Here is a 25562-nt window from a genome sequence, read left to right as displayed (position 1 = left end):
AAAAATAAAAAATGTTGACAAATCCATACTGAAATAGTTATAAATAACCACATTGTTTATATATATCATATTTGAATACAAACGATTATCAAAAAATTCCAACTGATAAATATACATAGGACATGGGCGAAAACATTTTATAAAAATATTACAAACAAATAAATAATAATACAAAAGATAAATAAATTTAAAAAATACAATTAAAATTAAAATACTTGTATATATAAGTACCTATGACATAACATTAGTTAAGTATATTTATTAATTATTATAAATTAAGCAGTAATTGACTTCTTTGTCCTTAATACAATTTAGGTGGCGTTATTCTTGATGTAGTATGCACGACTGGTTTGAGGATAGTTATATATACAAGATTATACAATCGTTAATTCTAATATCACAGACTCACCGCTTATGGATTACGTGGACATGACGTAAAATAAATCTTAAATTAGCATTCGTTTTCACAATCATATAAATAATATTTAATATTACATAGTAATATAAAACACAACCATCCGGAAGTATCGAGGGTCTTCGGAAGCGAAGCTAATAATATATCATTTTAAGACGATTGTCACACCACCGCGGCAATCATGGGAACTTTAGTTTCGCCTTCGTCGTTTTCCACGCTACAATTTTCCTCGGCACCCGCTTCCTCGTTCTCTGGTGGCACGACCACCATCAAGTATTGAATGAACTTAGTGAAGTTATCTATAAACATAGAACAAAAAGACCATATATGTATATACAATTTCAAAATGGCTGCTGATTATTAATACACAGTGTCTTCAATCTATTATATTTGGATAATGTAGGCTTAAAAACTGTTTCATTTAGTTTTTGTTGCACGCGGAAGGGGATTTCTTATACTCTGGCGGAGAAAAATCCTTATCGTAAAACGTTATTGGGAAGCGAAATGTTAATATACCAAATAGGTATATCTCAATATGCAAGTATCGAATAAAACTTGAAAATAAATAATTATTAAAGTTTTAATTAATAATAATTTATGATAGTATAGCTATACTCTATTTAGTGAGAGAAAACGCAATACTCCGACGAAAATTGGTTCTTTTGAGCATTTTCACGTGACACACTGTTCTAGTATACTGGTATAGTGGTATCAATAGTAGACTGTCGAGTGAGATGTGTATATCTATTTTCTCTCACTAGACAGAGCATAGCATACCGACTACCTCGTATATTGCAAGAAAATATCTAAATTATTCTATATTAATATATTATTATACAACAATAAATTATTATTTAAAATCAGTTTAATCTGAGTGTTTTTAAAAACCATTTACTTGTTTATATTTTAAAGTAGAAAAAAAGTTATAAATTATAATAATTAAGAACGCATATATACTTTAAAGGTTAAAAATCGAGATTTTTGGTACAACGTGACGTTTGCAAAATATTTGATATTTCGATAACTTATCGGTGCGTTTATTCAAAATATACCATAATATTATATTATAATTATATATACTTACCGACTATTGATAATCTCTTTTTTAGGAAAACGAATGGAATGTATATCAAAAACGCTGACAGAATGAACACCAAACCAATGAGAAATTGTGGCTTGGGATCGTTGAGTATGGGCGTGATGAATAAAACGGCAGACACGATGAGCACGATTATCGGAATTATGATTGGCACCTGCGTGATCGAACAAAAGACAAAATATACAAATTAGAAAAGAAGAACTTTTCACCGATCTACATGACATGCACAAACGATACAATTTTTTTTATCGAAGCTACATACTTCTTACGGGGTAGGTACACCAGCTATAAACATTTACCTATATGCCATGTATAATTGTTTTTTACTTATATACACCTATATATATATTGTTTGCGAGTTTGTGTGTATGTGCAGAGCTGTATATATATATAGGATTTCATTTCGTTACCGTAAACAATGCCGTGTCATATATTTGATCATCGTCGTCCAGGCGGAACAAAGGTTTTATAATACTGTCCTAATTATTCGAAATATTTTTATCTATACCTATAAACAACTGGACACTATTGAAAGAAACATAATCACGGAACATTAATATAATATTATTATAAGTATTACACCGCATCCATTGTTGGATGCGGTAGGAATTTTAAGTCCTTTGAGGACCCGGAACAATCGATTTATTCGATCCAATATACATATAAGATGAATATTTTCATCATATTATTTTGCAATATATACACGTTCCCTCGACACACTGATATATATATAAAGCCCATAGTAGGACATCAAAGAAAACGTTACTAAATTATATTATATGAACTGTACCGCCACCATAAAGGTGACAAATGGAATTATACAACAACCAGGAGCAACAATATGATTGATTTATCGAATCGATGTAAGATGAATAATTTCATCACTTTATTTTCCCCCGATGTATAAGAGTATCCTAAAAGTCCATAGTAGGACACGAGAGAGACATTATTTGGCACCACCATAGAGGTGATAGATAGCATTAATGTCGTTAGTACGACAATATAATGATGTGTTTACTTTGAATGGACGTTTAACGTCTCTCTTGGTATAACGCATCACTAACAATGCCGCCATGGAGATACCGTAGAACATCCACACTAAGAAGCTAGCGAATTCTATTAACGCCACAATGTCTCCACACAACAGACAAATTAACGTGAGTAAGCCCTGAAAGAAAAACATTAAATTATAATAAAATTTTAAGACGCAAATTAGAATTTAAATTAAATACATGAAATACAATGTCTTAGTTATTAGCATACCTGTAAAACTACAGCGGGAGCGGGCGTTAGCCTTTTTACGCTCACGTAAGAGAAAACTTCCAACATTTGACCTTCTCTACTCGCGGCGAAGCATAACCTACAATGAATGACAAATTACAAACAATAAGTCATAGTAAAATATTTTAAATACGTATGACATAGTATTAAATATTTTGAACACTAAAACAAGTGACCAACCTGGTTATTCCGAATTGGACACTAAGCGCACAACCAAATGTTGCCATGGCTACACCGAGTGGAATAATAAAACTAAAACTTCCCAGTGCTCGAGTTCCAAATTCCTAAATATCAAAAAAATCGACATTATTCTAAGTATAAGAATACAATTATTAAATCGAGTATCAACTTTGCTTTAATATACTTACTACCGCTACCGCCTGGACTGAAGTCATTTCCGCGACCGACAGGACTGTTAAGTACGACACGTTCATTAAAACATAAATCATGGTGACAAATGGTACCGCCAGAAGTATACTGAGCAGTATGTTCCTGTAACATGCAAATGTTGTAGTTATTTAGAAGAAAGAACATAGCAAGTAGTGATAATACAGAAATAAAATGTACCATAACAAGAAAAAATCGTACTTACCTTTGAGGATTCTTGATTTCTTCAGATACCACGGTCGTAGCCGTCCTGCAACACGCACGCGTTATATTAACACAACATCATGGTCATAGCCTATTTATTATACGATTCTAAATTTGTAGAGTGTAGCATTTTTTTATATATATTATGTACATGCGTATGTATCATTGTAAATCATTTTGAAACCAAAATTTTTAATTTTTTTTACATTTTTTATATTATTTCGTGAATATTTTTCGATTTTTATATTTTTTATTTGCTATGTATTATGTATACTGGACAAAATACGATTAGATTAAATAAAATAATTGAAAAACCAAGTATCTCAAGTACATTTTCAGGTATATTGATGTATCCCTGCTTTTTTTTTAAATTTAAACATAAGATCTAATTTATTTTATTTATTTTATTTTTTTTTTTTTTTACAAAATTATAATTTTAAAAATAAAAAAGATTTCTAAAAATTGTGAGTAGAAATTTATATCTATATGATACAGTGATACATGATAATTACATTTAATAAGTCCGGGTTTACGCGATAAGTAGATAACTACAGTTGTAGATAGATCTAGAACCTATTTTAATAATTCCGTCGATCAAAATGTTGCATCAAATTTCAGGTTCCTTTTGTATTTCTTGTGATAATTAAAACTTATAGAACCAATTTAAAGTATTTTATATAAAAATATACATAATAAAATATATATAATAAAAACTAACAAAATTAAAATATTTAAAATTGTATTTTATTATTGATTTATTTAAAAAAATACTAATATTGTCTCAATTGGCTTCAAAGTCTCATCAGTCATCACCATTTGGTACATACATTTATGGTAAAAATATTTAAAGTAAATATAATATGTTATCAAATGTTTGTTATATTGTGATAAATTGTTTGAGGGAGAATAAAGAGGGTATGGAAGAAAAATTCTCTAGTTTATATAATTGTGTTATTAATAAGGTAGGGAGGCAATTTTTTTCGTGTAAAAAAATTTCTCTACTATTTCTTTTTTAAATCAAGTACAGATTATTACGCGGTTACGATAACTTACCATCCGTCGTATGCCCAAAGACCGCTGTAAAAAGCTATCGGGAGCGTATCTATGGATAATGTCGTGCCTTCAAAACCGGTCATCAAATTCTTAGTATTTCCTGCAATGATATACAATAATAAAATAATTAAAATATGACATTAATTAAATCAATATTCGAAAACAGAATTCATCGTTAAAACATATAAATCACTCACCCAGGTAGAGTTGATATAGTCCACCTACTATGACAAATATACAGGCGGTGACTTTACATATAGTGAACACATTTTGGATTTTTATGAAACACTTAACGCTAGTATAGTTGATAAAAGTTATGATACCTTTAAAACAAAACCGATACAAACATCATGATATATTATTGGCTATACGTAGGTAATAATAATAACAACAAAGATTTTAGTACTGCACTAACCTAGTGCAAGTATGCTGACAGTCTTCTTCACTGTGTATTCGCTATCGGGCGTCATGGAAGTCAAAATGCTGAACGGCCGGATGAAGTATTCGGAGAACGTCAATATAATTATGGCTACCTCGGCTGGACGAACGTACATGATGCTCACCCAAGAATATATGAAACTCGGAAGAGGTCCCCAGAACTTATGCATGTCAGCGAATGCAGATTGATAAAAACTGAACTCGCCTCCCGACTTATTGACTACAGTGCCAAGTTCGGCGTATGACATCGCACCTGAACATTGTTATTGTGAAAAAAACGATTGTAATAATAACTGCAGCAAACATACATATCTACACGATCTAAGTGGATTAGTTTAAAAAATACTTACCCAAAAGTGATAACAGCCCACAAGACGCCCAAATGATCAAACACATGCTCACAGACCCTGTGTTCTTTAACGCATTGGCCGGAGACACAAATATTCCCGATCCTTCAGAAAAAAAAATCATAAATTATTATTATTATTTAAGGTCAAAGAAAAGTTGGCTAATACATAAACTTATATTTTTTATTTGCATAATATGTAAACTACTCACCCAACATTACGCTGATAATGAGACAGACGGCACTGAACAAACCTAGTTCTCGGCGTAATTTTACATTTTTCGGTACAGATGTCATTTTTATTTCTTGGAATGTACGAATAAAATATTTTCTTACCTGGGAACAATACAAATGTACTACAAGTTAATATTATATATTATTTTTATTATAGTTAATTGTCAATAACATGCAATTTTTTGTTGTTCAACATTTGTAGTGCATGAATGATGAATAACTGTTTACGCGATCGAACATTTTGTGACAGACGTAAAACGTTTAGTTTGTTAACTGCCTATGTATATGAGCGTATTGTCACATAATCTCGTAAAACCAAATCAAACAATTAATAAACTGTTACGCGACTAAAAATTGCATATCGACAATATTTAATAATTTTATCTTATTAGTTCAGTAATGTAGTTAGATTCGAAGCGGAGGTTTTAAAATAAAAAATGTTGTGTACAGTTAGTAAAACCGTAGTACTATAAGTACTTTTCTTAATAATCAGAAAAATATAAAAATAATAAAAAAAAAAATGAGAAAACAAAAATATATTACATCATTATTATGACAAAATCGATTTTTTTTTTGTTTTTGTAATTTATAAAATATATATATATATTTAAATACCTAAATATATTACACATCCTTGTAAGGCTATACCAATGTATATACCATATCTATAAAGGTATTTGTAAATTATTTTCTCGTAAACTATTGGTATTTTCATTTTTAAACTTAGCCAAATTAAAAAGTGTTCTCTGAGTACGGAAACTAATTTAATTTTTCAAATTAATTACTTTTTAACATAATTTAATTTTATCTATTAAATTATTAAATAATATATTAATATAATATACTTAAATAAATTCACTCCTGGTTAAAATAACATTCATTAATAAGTTTAAATTGAGAAATAACTATGAGGTGTTGTAAAGTTGAGTTAAAAAAATAGTAAAAACAAACATTTTATAAGTAGATTTAAGCAAAAAATTATGTATTATGACAAAATAATAAAATATTTTATATGTTTTTTAAGATTTAAAAAAATTTAGGTTTTATTTGGAAACAAGTTAATTTAAAATAAACTGAATTAATTATTCAAAATAATGATAATATATTATGTTGTTATTTTAACATAATTATTCAATTATTGTCAAATAAATAAGAATATGGTTTGAACTTTGAATATAAGTATTTTTCTCGATGTTTAAATAGCCCACCCCATTTACCACGATACCACGGTTGAAACTGAGAACTGAAGTACACTCAAACCAAAACACACTGAGTTCTATATTTTATATTATTTCATTTTTTTTACGGGAAAAATCAGATAATACAGTTAGCATAATATACGAGTATAACATTAAAATTAATACCCATATAAATATATAGAGGTATTCAGGTATATACAGTCTCCTTTAGAGAAATTTGTGTTTTGAATACAATCATTTATTATTGAATTTAAATTTAATGAATCCATCATAGTAACCTAATCTACTCAATTAAAATATACAACCTATTAAACAGAGCAAGTACTAAAGTTTTTATAAATAAATAAAATTGTTTTACCACCATATTATAAATTATGGTAGACACAATTTAAATCTATATAACAATGTATAATACTAATTAGTAATTACTATCTACAGTTAGACAAGCCACAATACCACAACACGTGATATTAAGCAAATGGTGTTCTCATAATTTATAAAAGAACAGATACATTTGAAAAATTATATCAATAGCCAGTAAGCATTCATTTAAGAGGAATTCTAGACCAATTAAATACAAAAACAGATAAAAGCATATAACTTAAAACGAAATTTCAAGAAAAACCCCAACGTCATTTTAGATACATGACTAATTCATATAAATTGTATTATGTATAGTTATCGTTTATAATATTAAACGTTTATATTTTATTGTTTGCAATATTTATAACAATTTTATTTTTTATTGAGTTTCAAAAATTTAAAAATATTATTTTTTTTTCATTTCATCGATGTTACCTGCCTATAATTATGAATATAATATAATTATTTATAATATCCGGTTTTTCTGATAAATAATACCACGTTTAATAGATAATATTTTACCAAGAACTTAACATAAGTTATACTAATTAAGTGAAATTCTAAACTAATTTAAGTATTGAAAATAAATATGTAGATACCTTACATTCAGGTATAAAATTTAATTAATATCAATCTAACCTCGCATGATTTCCGCATTGTGAAAATGTTGATAACCTCGTCTCGGTAACCTATTGAATAATCTTTTTCATGAATTCATTAGATGAAACTTAACTGTGTGTTAATTTGATTAGTGATATTATACCTATGTAAGTTATTCACCTTGAACTTTATTTAACAAAGATATGAATTAGTTCAGAAAGTGACTATCAATATAAGTTACCTTTTGCGTTTTAGATTTTAAATAAAATGATTATTGGTTTTACAATTATGTGTTTTTGCTATAGAAAAATTCTCCTATCATTAACATCGATGAACGTTTCTAGTAGCGAATCTAGTTCTTTAAAGGGTCTAAAATAGAATTTTTTTAATATAAAAAGATTAAAAAAAAAAAACACGAAAAATAGGGAAAGTAAATAAGTCTGTTAAACTTGTACAGTAAGCTTAGAGAATATCTCATCATTGAGTAAGTTAGTGTAATGTATAAATAATAAATAAATTGTAAATATTGAACTTCGATTTAATGATAAATCATTTCACACAATTTTTTTTAATTCAACTGAAAAATGACAAAAATTTTGTTTTTAGATATAATATTAAGTTTTTAACATAATTTTCTTACAACAATAAAAAAAATATATATATAAAAATATTTAGAAACAAATATTTTTATATTAATCGTTTAAAATTCAAAATTTATCAAAATCACGAATATATGTGAAAATTATTCTGTAGTTAAATTTATTAAAAATGTGTAATCAATATACTCAAGTTTAATATTTAATATTTATAAATTATAACTTATAGATATAAAATTCTAAAAAAAATTAAATAAGGGTAAAACACTAAAGCCAAATTTGTTTTTATGAAAAATTTAAATTTCAAAACCGAGAATTATTTTAAAGACATATAAGGTTGACTACCGTCTTCGCTTAGAATTGATTATATCATTGGTTTCAAATTTAATACATCCTAAACTAACATTGAAACAGTGACAATTAACATATTGGCTATTAGCTCAATATCTATAAACACTTATGTACTACCTACATAACAGAAGCTAATTTCCCAGTTTTAAAATTTGTTATTTAACAATGGGCTTTCTTAGGTATTCAAATAAATACAGCTGTTCAAACTAGGTACTCATCTACCTTTATATTGTTACTAGCCACTAGGTACCACTCTCTATATAATATACATTATACACTTATACTTAAATAATGAAACACTATATGTTAATCAGATTAATATTCACGCGGGCAAGAATAAAAATATATAATATTAGTGGAACACGTAGTCTTATTTATCTATAGCTACAACGATTTTTTTTTGTTCTAACTATTTATTTTAATGAATCACAATTCGTTTCAGTTCATCAGACACCAACGAATGTGATACACAATAAATACAAGTATCAGACATTGTACATTTATTTTTTACCAACGTACTTTGTCTAGTGATATGTATATCAGAGGTTCTCAAACTATGCACACACAATAATACTCGTGAAGAAATTTTGATTCGCTGGCCAACTTAATTTAAAAACAAAAATACAATTGTTTTAAAGATCATAACGACACATATCAAAATAAAATAAACAAAAAATACAATTACTAATTTCTTATATAGTAAGAAAATTGGATGTTGGTTTATAATGCATGTATCACATCTTTATAAAAACAATTACTAACTGCGACACTGCGCCGAAAATATTTTTGACCATAACTAACCCGGTTTAGCCGTTTAGCGAGACTAAACATAACCTAACCTAAACCTGGATCTGAGATTCGCCAGTCTACATTCATATACGCACGTTATATAACACAATATCTATAGATTTAAAGAAGTCACAAATACAACCACTTCTATTACATAATGGTTGTTTTAATTTTATGCATCGATCGTGACTAGAACGAACAGAGACATGTGCTTGTGCCAAATGGTGTATATATATTATACAGTTATAGTTATAGTATTCTTATATCGGGTGCAGCATACAACATGAACGTGTAGTAATTAATAACATCATTGCACACGTAGGTATAGTTTATCTATTCTTTTTTAATACATACATAGATGAACCGTGACATAACCGTACATAATTCGTAAATTTCAATATGAAGCTACAATATTCTGTGTGATAAATAATAAGTTTTTGTTACGCATGCAAATAGTCAATAATAAAATTCAATAAAAAATAATACTTATATTTTATTTTATAAAAATAATATACACACATATATCTAAATACGTAACGCAATTGTTTAAATAATTTTTGTTGATTCGAAAATGTAAACAAAATATAATACATTTTTTTTTTTTAATGCTTAATTATGTGTAATTACTAACGTTCGTTGTGTTATTACGGTTAATGTAACGAATAATCGCCATGAAATATTTTTAAAAGTATGTATTATATAAATAGAAATCCGCCATTATTTATAGAACCATCCGCGTGTGACTCGCATATTATGGATCACTTTAGTACAGATATTTGGGTGGGACCATTTTCCTCCAAAAATGAGATGTTATTTACTTTCACAGTTCATTTTATACCTAAATAATAAATAATTATTTTCCAACCTAATATTTCTATTTTCCTCCACAGAAGTTTTTAAATAAGAATCATGTCAATCATGTTTGTGTTCTTCTTAATATTAATTTTATACAATATTTATTTTAAATATTTGATTTATTTATTTAATTTGTTTTATGCATAATACCTACTAAATTATTTGATTTTTACTCTTTTGTATAAAAATATATAAAACACACAATAATTCACAGCCCCGATAATCAACTAATAATGCCAAGACTAAAAAAAATATATTTTTTCGTAGAAATATTTATATTAATAAAATAAAACAAAACTCAATATACATATAAAAAAAAGCTCTTCCTGATAATACCATAAGTAAGTAGTGTCCAGCCTTACACGTGAACACAATATGAAACCAAGTAATTCGTTATTTTAAATTCAATTAACTCCCAAATTTTAGCATTATTTTATTATTTTAAAACTGTTTTAGATATTATCGCAAAAATATAAAGAAAAAAAATAAATTAACTACCATAGTAATCCTTAAGTATCCTACGCATAAAAATGAAATTATTTAATTTATAAATTATGAATAAGAAGATGAATAGTTAAAAATTAAAGGTTACCTATAATTTATGACATTGAATAAATTATTACAAAAATTTAAATTATCTATTTATGGTTATACATGCATAAGAACACATAAATTATTTTATATTAAACAATTGAGTGTACTTATCAAACTGTATGAATAAAATTCATAAATTGAAGAATTTTAAAACTAAACGTAAATCGTAATTATGATAAAAAATTTTGAAGGTATTATTCAACTTTTTGCTAATTTTTGAATACTTATATATAATTGGAAAATAATCAAATTTATTTTATTTATATATTTTATTACAATGATAAAAACATACTTCCCTTTTCGTTTCAAAATCGGTTTGTTTGTAGATATTATAATATTTTTGGACGGTATTGATAAAAATTGTAAGTACCTCGTCTCTTTTTTTACTTTGCTAAAAGAAAGATAATTGGTTGGTACGTCTGTTTAAATTTGAGCGGTTCACTATATTATACTTGGAGCATTATACCGCTAGATAACGTAATTGGCGTAAAAACAAAATCGTCAATTTACAAACCACGATCCACGAGGACTAAGGAATTATCTTATCAAAAAAGTAAAAACTAAAAACGTAAAAGAGTTAACAGAGTAAAATAAAATTAGTAAATACGTAAAATTACTATGAAATAAAATAAAATATATATACAATAATAATGACAATGGAAATGAAGATATTATATCACAGTAAAAAGTTAAGTACTTGATAGTAACTGTATAAAAATTTTTAATCACAACTAAAATGTCAAAGTATGTACAAGGTACATAATCATTTTATTGGCTATACAGTAGGTATACACCAAACTGTATTATTATCTCGATTAATAGCGTTTTGGGTAAAATAGTTTTTATATTATTTAAGTCTTACATCCATATTATAACTAATATTATATTTAAAATATTACTGTATTTACAAAACCATTAAGAAAATCAGAAAATAAAAATCTTACCTGTCTGAAAAATGACTGTCGTACTAATATTATACTTTAGTGTAAAATTACAAATAGCGTTTATGTCTGTAGAGTAAAAACAATGATTTGATTCTATAAAAATGAATTATAGAAACGCACGATTAATGTAGGTATTCTAAATCGAAGCCTTATGGCATAAGTACAATTGTAGTACGGACTATAATAATAGGTATTGTACGTCTGTACTACTGTAGACTCAAACCGTTTAATCGTGAATTTGTATTTAGCGAACGTTAGACTATTTAGTGACGACTTCTCAGTACTCACTACACAGTACACGATAGTGGAGGATGAAAATCGGCATAGCATCGCATGACACGATGACCCGCAGCGATCCTAGTGAGCAGGTTTCGTTATACAAAAATTGTAGTATAAAAAAATAAGTTATAGCCTATAGGTGAGATAGGTTTTCTTTATAATAAATGATATATATCATGTTCATGTGGTATGCAAGTTATCGTACAACGTAAATTATGCTGTACGCGTGTCACTTATATATTGTTGTACATACGCGTTTAATCATTAAATTATTTTCTGTATAAATACATGATAATATTAGAATATTTTATTTCTGTTGATTGTCGATATGACGATATCCAGTACAAAAAAAAAAAACTGTTTTGTAGTCGAATGATTAAAAGTGGAATTTTTTTTTTAATAAACCTAAATATCATAATATATATCTAAAACATAATTACAATTCTTTATTTAAAAGATATCTAAAAATCAATTTGTTTAATATGAATATCTCCTCTACATGATATCTATTTAGGTACCTATCCTACGACGTAGATACCGGGCAAAAACATTTACATAAAACAAAAATAGTTCGATAGAAATAAAAATTTTCATGATATTACAACCTTTATAAATATTATAATTTATAATATAATATAGTGTGAAATAACCATAGTAGATAGTATGAACTTAAATATAATCTTGATAGATACCTAGGCTACACAATGTTTAAATTAAAAATCCATTTGGATATTTAAGTAATATAATATAGGATATACCTACGTATTATTTAACAATTACACATTATAGCCTATAAGTAAGAGCATAGGCTAACTAATATTTTAAGCTATAATAAAAAACGGTCTAAACAGTAAAAAAAAATTAAAAAATCCACAAAGGTCATTAATAATTACCTATTATAAACAATAGTTATTAGACAAATTATTGATATCTTCGAATTCCAATACCTAAAATACATTAATATATAGTCTAATTAAATATTAATATTAAGTCAAATGTAACTGTATTATAGTGCATAGTAATACTAAGTTATATTTATATTTTATTTAAATCAAAATATAAAGAATTTCAATTAACTATTATAGTATTAGTTACCTATTATTTTATTATTTATTTCAGCTCGTATCTGGTATTTGTAGTTCCTAGGTTAATATAATAATAAATATATATATAATTTATTACATAGCTGAAAAGTTGACTTAATTTTATAGGTGTACAACACTATTGATTACATTATATTACTAATATTAACACTAAAGTTTTCTTAAATATTTATATTTACACATATCGAATTTTTATAATTTGATTGATACACATAGCCTCACTAGGTTATTAACTATTTTATAAATTGTATTTTTATATAATTTTTATTAATTAGGTTTGTCTTTGGTTTTATTAGACTAAATTTCATATAAACGTTTTATTTGACTCTAAATAATTATCCAAATTGTTGAATATAGACTTTACCATGTAAATATCATAATAAGTAAGGTGTGTATATTATGTAATTGTAATATAGTCTATTTATAAGCTAAAAAAATAATATGTCAAACTAAAATATTTATTTTATTAGAGTTTAAAACTAATATAAGCTTAAGCTTACAATAGTTTATAATATTCAAGTAGCTATACCCTATACCTATATCTACATATTTTTTACTTATTTTACTACAGCTATAACATAGTTTAAGTCTACAGTTATTATTTATTTATACCAATTTTAACAGTTAAAAATAATTTTTTTTAATTAAAGTATTGTTTGTTATTTAAACACGTAAATTAATAACTAAAAATGTTTTAATCAGCTAATTTAATAATTAAGCCATTAAGGACTAAGATTATGTATTTTTAGTACATTTTATTTTTTAACAACGAAAACAAATATTTTAAATTAAAAAAGTGAACAATCATCATTATTTAGTATTTACTTATTAATTATTATTAGGATAGTATGAATTACACATTATTTTTGTTACAATTTCGTTGTTCTATAAATATTATAAATATGTTATAAATTAGGTTCTACCTAATTACCTACTTTATGTATAAAAAAAAATGTATAAAAATATTTTATCGACTGAGAACAAGAGCAGGCACAGATAGGTAGGATAGGCTATTGACAGAATACTTGATTATTACTGATGCAATAGCGAACATTAATGAAAACATGTAGGTTACCTACCTAAATGTATTAAAATAATTTTAAATCATACAAGTATATTATCTCAAGTATATATATTAATATAAAGGATTAAAGAAAATTGAATTAACGAATTGTACAGAAATCAATTGTTATAAACCAGAATCAGTGTATAAAACATATTTTAATAATATACCTAATAATTAATAATTATTAATGAAAAATATTAAAATAAATATATAAAGAAATAAAATACGCTCTACATCCTGTTATAAACATACTTAGTTGAAATAATGAAAAGTTCGGTAATATTAATGTATAAAATTATAGATAAACGTTAATAATGCTATACGATACCGCCTAACAATAAATTTAGTATGTATTGTATCATATCAAGTTAAATATAAATTAATATATGAATAAATGATAATATAATAGGTACGTAACTAGTTTTAAGGATTTTAAATTTATAAAAGCGTAGTAATGGCACAATAGTAGGTAGGTACTTAAGATGCCACATAAAATGTTGAATATCTTTACTCCACATTTTTTAAAACTTTAAATACTTTTAACTATTAACTACTCATCCTAAATTCGATTTTATGAATCAAAATAATTCTAAAAAGTATTCCATTTGAAATTAAAATGTATGTAGGTTGTTATTCAAGAGTAAAAATTTAAAAAGTGATAACAATAAAAAAATTGTAAAATTAATATTTTCAAAAAGTTAAAATTTATCGAAATATTGAGTGTATAAACACAAATGAATCACCTTATAAATTGTATATTTATGTATATATATATATATATATGTTACGGTAAATGATGTTAAATGGAAATTAACGTTATTCACCGGTTATTAACGTTATTTACCAAATATACAGGTAATTATCGTTATAAACTGGATAATCACGTTAATGACCAAATACACAGGTAATTGATGTTATAAATCAGATAAGCGCATGAATCTCAAATACTACAATTTGAAAAATTATGTAAGTACCCAGATATTTTTAAAAATAGAATAAATGCATTATTATTTTTTATTTATTTTTACAAGTTTTACTCCCATGACATTTAATATAACATAATTTTTCAGCCCCAAGGTAAGCACAATGCTTATTATTATTACAACTAGTCTTGCAATGACAACGCTGGTACCTTCGAGGGCTCGCAACCGAATTATTACTAGCTACTTCCCTCAGTGTCAACTGTCTACCATCTGCTAATTTTATCACATTGTCCATGTCTAATAGATTTTATTTGCAAACAGCTATTTTTGGCATGTGAAATAATATTTTTAGAAAACTATATTCCGTATTTATAAAATAATAAAACAAATTTTAATTTTAATAGTATATTTTTTCATTAAGAATTAACTTACAGAGTTTGTATAAATCATGTTCAACTTGAGTGACAACTGATAGTATATTTTGCATAGAACCACGAGCTCTATCAACGTTTGGTATAAATACACATACAGTTAAGCCTATTTCAAGCTGAGGAAATTTTTCTTTAGAAAATTTCATCATTTCCTCTCCTTGTTTTTCTAAATTTTTTTTTGAATTTTTACATGCAATACAAATATTTTCTTGACAATCATCAAAAAAATATTTAAAATAATTTTCAAATATTTATATTTTAGTTTTATTTTTGTTATATTTAAAATTCGGAAATTTATCGTTAAATAATTAAAAAATATTTAAGTACCAAGTTCCGAATTTTTTTCTGCGATTTCTATGATTTAATTTCCGATTTTGTCTTCTTTGATGATTGGTTCTTTGGTTATTTTTTTAAATCTTCCGCAATAACCTCTTTTATTTTATAATCAGATCAAAATTTCCCAAATTATACGGTTATTAACGTTATTCACTAGAAAATAACGATAATTCCCACATTCGTAGGTAAATAACGTTAATAACCGGCGAATAACGTTAATTTCTGATATAACATCATTTACCGTAACATATACACATTGGCACAACTAGGGGGGGGGGGGTGCAAAAGAATCTTTAGTACCTCCTAGTTCAAATTTAGCACTCCTTATTTTTTATACCTAATTGTTATTGTTTTAGTGAAATATCATGGCTCTGTGAAATATTAACAGTTTTAGCAACCCACAATTTATATATATGTATATGTATGAGCACTTATGTATATATATATATATATATATATAAGGGTAAATTAGGTAATCACACTACTATATAGTACTTATATATATATATAGATGTCGAGGAAGATACAGTGTACTTGTGTACTTTGTCGGCTTGTCATTGAGTAATTCACTGACCACTATAATACATTAGTGTTAAATTTGAATTTAATGATAAATCATTACAATATACACAAAATACAATAAACGATTCTGATCGATCACTGCCTGTATTAGTATATTAATAATTCTGTAATGCATGAAAGATTATTTAATGGTTCAATAAAATTTAATGGACCAATCATATTTAAGGGATCATTAGCTTACCATATATCGATTTATTAATTGCTTAGTGATTGTTCATGCAAGCCGTCATAAAAATAGTTCATTAATGGTTTTTGATATTGCTTTTAAAGTAATTTTTTATTAATATAATATTAGATATGATGTACTATGATGGTTTAATTTCTGCTGAAAATATTTTATTTTTTAAATTATTAATTAATGAATTACCCGTCGACCGTCACAGCTTTTCCCGCGAAATACTAACAGGCCCTAACCTATACAGATGATAAATAATAATTTATGAAAACAATTTTAATATAAAATGTCTCTATATACTACATTTGTTTAAAAAAATAATAACGATGCTATAGAACAGTGAAGCCTAATTTTTAACCACATCAGAAATCAGAATAATTCAATAATTATAATATATTTTATTCTGCCAGTTTGAAGTCTGAAAAAAGTAGGACTGCAATCATTGATTTATCTTTAGATTATAACGTATTTTTTTGATAGTAAAAATTCTTGAACTTCAAAAATATTTTCTGGAATATTTGTTTGTACTCGTATGTTTCTACACGAGTACGTTCTAACACGAATTCATTTAACGTCACTGTAATCTAACGTGTCCAAACTATTCTTTGCAATTTCAGAAAACGTATTATTTTAATTGGGCGATCAGTCATGTCTTTAACTCTTTTACACGCACTTCTAATAATTTGACAATTTTATTTTATTTATCAGTATTATGGTTAGGATTTAAATTGCTTTTCACAGTAACACAGTTACATTTCAATTTTAAATTAGTCTTGTTAAACACGCTTTTATTGTACAATGCCAAGTTACATTACCAAATATACTAGTTATACTTTCATACATTTTTCTGAATTTAAAACTGTTGATCTTAACTATTGTTCTATAAGTAAATCTTTAAAATTGTTACTTTCATTTTCTGCAATATAATTTTATTTTCTGTCATTTCTGAAACAAAACTACACCAAACAGAAATTTATAATAATTAATAATAGTGAAGTACGACGACGACTGACTTGCGGTCGAAATTTGAGAAATACCGTCGTAAAATTCCGTATAAACTATACTAACTATAGGCAATAAAAATTATTTACAGCAAAGACACAAATTTGGATATTATTAAGGATAAGTATACCTATTACCTACCAATGGGCTATGAAGGTATATCAAGTCACGACTGATATAAAAATTAAATTTCCCCAATGCACTGCAGTGGTTTAAAAATGAAAATAGTTGGCTAAAATTTAAAATATATTTTTTAACCACACGTTGCTGTCAAATTTATTGATTTTTAAAATACATGGCCGCAAACAAGTATTTTAAAATCTTTTAATTTTATTAAACACAATCGAGATTTTTGCATTTAGGCGCAAACACATGCAGTTTACCCGTCCAGCAGAGCGGTACCCATTTCCTATTTTTTTTTTTAAGAGCATTGGAATTTGGACATTTGATTTTCTGTCTTTGTCTTGAGATCGACTTTCATTTTTTATTTTTTTATTTTAACTTCTCCAAAAATTGAAATATGTAGATTTTTTAATTACTTTGGGAAAGTCGATCTCAAGTAGATTTGACGACAAATTCAATTTTATTTTCAAAATTCTTAGCGCTTCATTATAATTGCCAATTGGTACGTTGGACACATCTATTTAATCCTATTTTGCTGATGTATTAGACAAATAAAAAATCATCGCTTCCAATCCTCTTAACATCAAAAATTAACAAAATTATGCGTGTCATTTTAATAACGAAGCCTATGTTTAATTTAAATATGTCATATTCGTATGGGCCGTATGAAGTGATAAAAATATTTTGTGTGGTGGAAAACTGAAAACATTAACTAGGTAAGTAAAAAATTGCTTTATAAAAAAATAAATTATTAGAATATTTGCTCTTAAAATTAAAAATTATAATTTATAAATAGGTCTTTATTTTCAGAGAAAAAAGATGGAATACGAGAATTAATTAAGCTAACGAATATTGACTATATATAAGTGAATAAAAATGACACCCATTAAATTACGCTAATTTCAAATTCTACAAATTATTCATGAAAAAGTACCTATATCTGTATATGATTATATGAATGATGAATCTCTGGATAAAAGCTATTCGTTTAAAAAAAATATTCACTATATCGTTGTGGCTATACACATACTGAATAGTGATTATCAAGATAATTTATGTATACCATGGAAATATTTTATTATCAAGTCATTACCATAGACCCCATGTTCTAGTGAAGAAGAAATCTTTTAACGATATAAGATGATAATACAATACTTAAATAATTACATTTTTAAACATATTAGAATTAGATACGTACCTATAATAAAGCTCAAGAGTATAGATTCAAACTGCAATTTGTGTAGGTAAACAACGTATAGAAACGTATCCAAGGGAGTTAGGAGGTTGTAAATTTCCTGAAAACTGTTAAATTAAAAAAAAAATTGCTAAATATTCAAATACTGTTATTTTTATTAAATGTATACAAATAAACACAATAAATAATTTTAGAAAAAATACAAATAACACCTGAACTAGTGTGGATCGTTAACTATTAATTGTACGAATTAAATAAATTTCAGTTAAAAATTATTTTCTGTCGACACGACGCCTAGAGGTCATCTCCAATACACGTCAAAAATATAACTTTAAAGATTCCTGTAAGATAACGTATTCGATTAACTGTTAACAGTTTAGCAGTACAACACTACAGGACTGTCGCTAACCTACATTGCATGATAGATACAAATGATAATAACATATAAATATTTATAAATTTTAATATCAAAAATATGCGTTGTTTTAATTTCTAATAAACACACCTCTCCTAATACCTATCAAATTCCTCATCTAAAAATCATTACTGAAATCAATTTGGATACATGATATTCAACTATGGGGAATCATAAAAAACAAACTTAAATAAAATTCAATCTTTCCAAAACATTACGCTAAGAAAATTAAAAAATGCTTCCCCATACATATCAAATCATACTTTTCAAACAGATCTGAAATTAAAAACAGTCCTCGAAGAAGCCAAACACTTTTATAAAAGATTCCACAACTGTCCTCACTCATTCAAATTCTTTAATTAAATTCTTTTCTCTCTCACAATCTCAGGCAGACGCTTATAACGATAATCGTGTAGAGACCTTTTACAATTTTAAACAAAAAAAAATCAACATGTAATTAAGTAAATTATTTTTATATCTTCTTAAAAATAAACAATTAAGTGTCATCATATAGGTAGCTTATTTACTTACGTTTTTCTTTTTTGTGTGTACTTAAATACTCAATACTCATTATGTTATTTTTCTTATATCACATACACTTGTTATGTCTACTTATATAAATTGTATATTTTGACTTCAAATAATAAAAAAATAAAAATAATTGTAAACGTTGTAAAAAATAATAAAAAGTATAATAATAATATAAACCATTCAAAATCCAAAATAAATAAAATTAATCTATCACATTTTTAATCCTAGCTCTTCTATCTTCAAAAAAAAATTTTAGATACGAAAAAGTACCTGTAATTATATATTAGATACAAAATGTAAATATTTCGATCGTTAGAACTTTGTATAAATTATTATAATTTAGAAATAAGTATAAAGAATAAAATAAAAACTGACATGGTGACACTTGAGTCTTGAATTACGTAATATAATTTCATATATTAATATGATAAATTATGTATTAAATATATTAAATAAATGTATAGTGGACCGTTAGTATATACTGTATAGTATGCACTTTAAATTATATATTGAGTACACTATATAGTGTATAATTTATATATTATTATAGGACATATATGTATTACAATATTATTAATATTATTATAAATTTATTAAACCTATTATAGAACTAATGTCGTCCACCCCTTGAGCCGGGCCTGTTTATTATGTTACTATGAATAATAAACGTTGTTTTGACAACTAAGAATTTTCATATCTTATAGCTGATCCAGTAAATGTTATACACACATATTATGGTCTTGAGTTCATAAAAAATCTCGTCGAAAAAAGCACTTTCAGATTTCCCGAATTTTTTTGATTTAGCGTACCTAAAACTTTTCCAATTTTTCTTTCTGTAAAAACCTTATTTGAACTATTACGAATCATTTTTTTTTTAATGAATTCAATCAGTCAATTCGTTTTCAAGTTATGCACTTATCTAAGAACAGCATTTTTTATATGTATATATATATATATATATATATCTAATAGATAAACAGAAAAGGTTACTGTGAAATACATAGGAAAAAGTTGAACATGTTTATGAGTGAAAATACGTTTTTCAAGGATTAATTTATTTGATAAAGATATAGGTGAATGTGTTTCGTATGTCTAACAATGATTTATTATGTTATAGTCGGCTAATTAAATATTGTAATTGAACAAATGTAAAAGTCAATGTACTCTTTTAATAATTTATGTAAACCATTTTGTATAACCATCACGCATCTACGTCTTAAAATTATAATTAGGTAAAGGTAAACAATGTGAAACACGTATGTACCTAAATGATATACAGTCCATACCTAAACAGGGGTAAATATTATACCCATGATATTAAACCTATGTCAACAACAACAAAAATAACAGTTACAATTATAAGCTACGATTACCTACCATAATTTCTGTGTAATCCTATAATATAACAAGAAATTATCCTCTAACTGGCTTCAAAGCTTACATTACCTATATTTACATTTTTTATTCGAACATTATGGGTAACTCGTAGAGCGCATTAGAGAAGTAGTTAGATCGTACAGGTTCAATGTCCAATACGTTTTAATAAAAAAGCATCATTAACGATTAACATTATTGATAATATTATGTATTCATATTCCAATGTACAACTTACAATTAAAAGGTACCGGATAAGCGTTAGGCCGTAAGGCGTAAGGGTAATATTCAATAAATGTCTACAATGATTATCATTACAAACATTGTAAATAGGTATAAATCAAAAGATTTATACAATTACTATACTAGAAATCTTAGGAACTAGCTAGCTCTATTGTATACTAAAGATTATTTTGTACAAAAAACTTTTCTAAATGGAGGTGTTACGTACTACACAGTGTACCTATCTATTGACTATTATTAAGGGCATTTTATCGTGTTATATAATCTTATATTTATATAATTAGGTATATCTTTTTTATTAGTAATTTATTTTACTATTAATAATAATTAATAAGAATATATTATTATGATGGGTTGAATTAATTTTTTCGAAAATATCGCATTTTTTATAAAATTTAAACAGAAATAACAGCATTTTAATAGGTAATCAAAATATAATAGATTGTTTAACTTTTATTTACCACTCCCGAAAATTTTGTTTGTTTGTGGCATTTGTAAATCACGTGGAGTATGAGCATGACGCCATGACATGACTACAACTCATATAGGTACCTCCATATATATAATATTATACAGTACCTATAGCTATAGGCTATAGTATATAGGTACCTAATTACTAATTAGTACTAAGAATACTGCGCATTTAGGATTGGTGGAAATTTAAATAATTTATTCATAGCAGAGTTTGATGTTAAGTTATACCTAATCAAAAATAAATAACAATTAGACATCTTGCATCATTAATATTATTAAAATACGCGCCGTAAACATTTATAATCTAAAAAATAACGCGAGTTCATTGCCTAGTGTCAATGAAAAGTATATAGTGTACATCATATCCCAACAGATAACACCGATAACACCGTGCTTAATGTTATTTCACGGAAGATAGTATTTTTTGTCAATTTTAGTACTTATAATTTTCGGCACAAAAAAATATAATAATATTAATTTTGATAATTTACTTCATGTCAGAAAACGAAATTAAATATAATATATTAATATTATTAGGTAGGTACCCTATGCTACAATTTCAATTGTTATTAATTTAAAACCTGATAAATTTACGGATCTGAGCTTACATCAGTTATAAGTTTATAAGTTATGACATGTTTTACTATAGATAATATAATATCGACACGTGTCTGATATAATATATTATACTGTTTTACTATAAAAATAATAATAATCAGTAAGATATAGACAAGATCCATTACGTCAAATCTATTTTATCAGTGTGTAATTGTAGGTACCTACATAAGATTATTTTTGATTGAAATTAAAGTTAGATATACTAATTAAAAAAAGAAATTCTAATTTAAATAAAAATCAACAGAATTTACTTAGTTTTGTCGTAAAGTTACAAATTTAAAAAAAAAAGTGAGAAACATATTAAAATAATATTTAATTTGAAAAATCAATTCTTTAACTATATGATTTTATAAAAATATATTTATTTTAGACTAATACAACGCGTGAATAGGTACCAAAATATGTCTTGATAAAAAAAAAAAATGATAGAAAAAGTTTTGAGTTTTACTTATTATTTATACCTCTAAAAAGTACATAATTAAAATAAGTACCTATATAATAATTATTAATAAGTTTTAAAAAATAAATAATTAATTTTTTTTTTTGGAATAAGATTACTTTTATTACCTACCTACACAATTTCTTTTTATCTATTTTTATTTATTACGCAAATTAAAACTCTAAAAAGTAGTGTAAATTCTATTTATTTTTTTTTGTTTTGCTGATTTCGGCGTTGGTTGAGGCCCTATATTAGTATTTCAACAGATTTTGCTTTTTACTTTTCAGACAGTTAATTTATTATTAATGCGAACGTCATTGAAGGTTATAATTCTATTATTATGTATTTATAACTACGCAGCTATTAATTACAATTTATAAACATGATAAAATTCCTACTATATAAAAAAAAGAATACCTACGAGATATAAAAAAAATTAAGTGAGTTGCTGACTTAAATATTACTTATAACTGAGGTATTATGAGTTCTATTAAATATATCAGTATAATATGAAAATGGCATAGCTAGAAAAATGTTTTGTATTGGAACAACCCCCTTGCCATATTTATGTAAAAAAATATATTTACTAAATACCTACATATATTATATGCTTTAGATTCGTATAAAATATATAGTTATATGATTCTATTTATTGATTTAATAAATGGAGTTTAATTACTAAAATTAAGTGTGTTAAGCTCAATACACAATACAAATTTAAAATTAGAATAAAATTAAAACAATCCACCAAGAAAAATTATGCCTATTCATCAGAAAAAACTTGTAATATGAACTGTATGATAACAACTCACTACAATTAAGTGAGAGGGGAAGTCAGTTAAACAGTATTACTCTAAATTCTCTGATACTTATTGATTGTCTTGAATTTGATAGAAATAATGGAAGGTAACTAATATTTGATACTTATTGTTGTCGGTGTCGCAGAGTTCAATTTTAACTAAAGTTTATCCACTCACCAAATTTATTAGGTACCTATTCAAATACTAGTTATTATTTAAAACACTCCTTAGTACACTAAGTTCACTCCTTTTACAACACATTTGTATTTATGATTTTATTTTATGTACCTATTTATTTCAATAATAGTTATAGTTTACAAAAATTTGATTCCAAGTTTCTATGCATTAATATAATATGAAAAATGATCAATTAAGTTTTATTTAATCATTAAAATTACCTCTTAATTGCTAAGACTAGCCATCTCGATGATTCTGATATTGTAAGATTTGTTCAAGAAATTTTATGTCAATTAAAATATGAATTATTTTATGATTTTCTGCTACTTGATTTTTCTTATTTTCTTACATCTATGAAAGAATAGCTATATATAAGTATTAAATTTTCATAACAATTGAAGAACTTCTTTTATTTCAAGTATATATTTATATAATACATACTAACAAAGTAATATTTCATCAAAGACTAGATCATGGATCAACATTTCCTCAATTTTTTACCCAATTAATAAACCACATTATGTATAAGTGTATAACCATAAATTTAATATAAATAATTATTATTTTTAATGGAAAAATTGTATAGGTTAGATTAAACAACACTAGTACACAGCATAAAATAATATGATATAAAAAAACTTGAGTGTATGACTGGACTATAATGTAAATATGTGATTACATGGTAGGCCTCAACTGTATTGGCATCTATGTATTAAAACTGTTTTAGAATTTAAAATGATGGATTTTTAAACTAAAATTCATAATAAGCATTTTTAACCAGTCTGATACTGAATAATTCAATGTACAATACATAAAAGTATCTATTATAAATTTATTATTTAATTATACATTTTTAGTATTATAATTATTTACTTCATTTAGTTGTTTGAACAGTGGTCATCAACTTAACACTGCTTAAAATTAAAATGAGTATTAACATGTGAATTTTTATCATATCTATGTAAATAATAACCCGATAGCTATTAATATTGTAATACTATAATAATGTAAATAAGTAATAAGTAACTAAATAGTTACCCAATACCTATCCTACTATAGAAATAGTTTTAATAACTCTAGACAAATATTTTTACTTACCCACCCACTCAAAATTGTAGGTAGTTCAAATTTACCACCATAGAGTGTACTCACAATCACTAGTTACACTATTTATTGCAAATATATCTATATTCTAGTATTAAAATAATATTTCAATGTCAAAGTTATTTTTTATTTGCATGAAAGGAAAACGTTTTGTGAAAATTAATTTGTGAACAATAAATACAAAGTTGTGAGATTTTAAAATTGGAGGGAATAAAAAAAATTAAGAAGAAACAAGCAATTTTTTTTACCAATTCAACTAAATATAAATGATGATCAAAATGTTTTAAATAATTTGAATTTTGAGAAATACTGAAAAATTATAAAATAAGATGAGTAAGATGCATTAAACCAAAACATAAATTAATTTTCTACTCAACTTACTAGAGTATAAACAATAAACGTAGACATAATTATTAAAATAAAT

General features: G+C 25.5%; 1 protein-coding gene and 1 long non-coding RNA gene across 2 annotated transcripts; both read right to left on the bottom strand.

Moving 5' to 3' along the window:
- Nucleotides 1-208: 208 nt before the first annotated feature.
- Nucleotides 209-12055, bottom strand: LOC112594565 (b(0,+)-type amino acid transporter 1-like). Its single transcript, XM_025339406.1, has 13 exons — nucleotides 11749-12055; nucleotides 5436-5559; nucleotides 5228-5329; nucleotides 4855-5130; nucleotides 4637-4762; nucleotides 4440-4539; nucleotides 3388-3432; nucleotides 3164-3287; nucleotides 2976-3079; nucleotides 2778-2874; nucleotides 2533-2682; nucleotides 1500-1668; nucleotides 209-714 (listed from the first exon to the last, which is right to left on the bottom strand). The coding sequence occupies exons 2-13, from the start codon at nucleotides 5518-5520 to the stop codon at nucleotides 578-580; spliced, it is 1515 nt and encodes a 504-aa protein (XP_025195191.1). The 5' UTR covers nucleotides 5521-5559; nucleotides 11749-12055; the 3' UTR covers nucleotides 209-577.
- Nucleotides 12056-17529: 5474 nt separating this feature from the next.
- LOC112594812 lies at nucleotides 17530-19324 on the bottom strand. The gene is made up of 3 exons (XR_003114670.1): nucleotides 19176-19324; nucleotides 18967-19070; nucleotides 17530-17599 (listed from the first exon to the last, which is right to left on the bottom strand). It is a non-coding gene; the product is annotated as an uncharacterized LOC112594812 (long non-coding RNA).
- Between the last annotated feature and the right edge of the window lie 6238 nt (nucleotides 19325-25562).

Source organism: Melanaphis sacchari, unplaced genomic scaffold (genome assembly GCF_002803265.2).
Source record: "Melanaphis sacchari strain LSU unplaced genomic scaffold, SCAv2.0 Contig23_pilon_pilon, whole genome shotgun sequence".
NCBI classification, from domain to species: domain Eukaryota; kingdom Metazoa; phylum Arthropoda; class Insecta; order Hemiptera; family Aphididae; genus Melanaphis; species Melanaphis sacchari.
The sequence above is the reverse complement of the archived record's forward strand: the minus strand, read 5'-3'. Positions and strand labels throughout refer to the sequence as shown.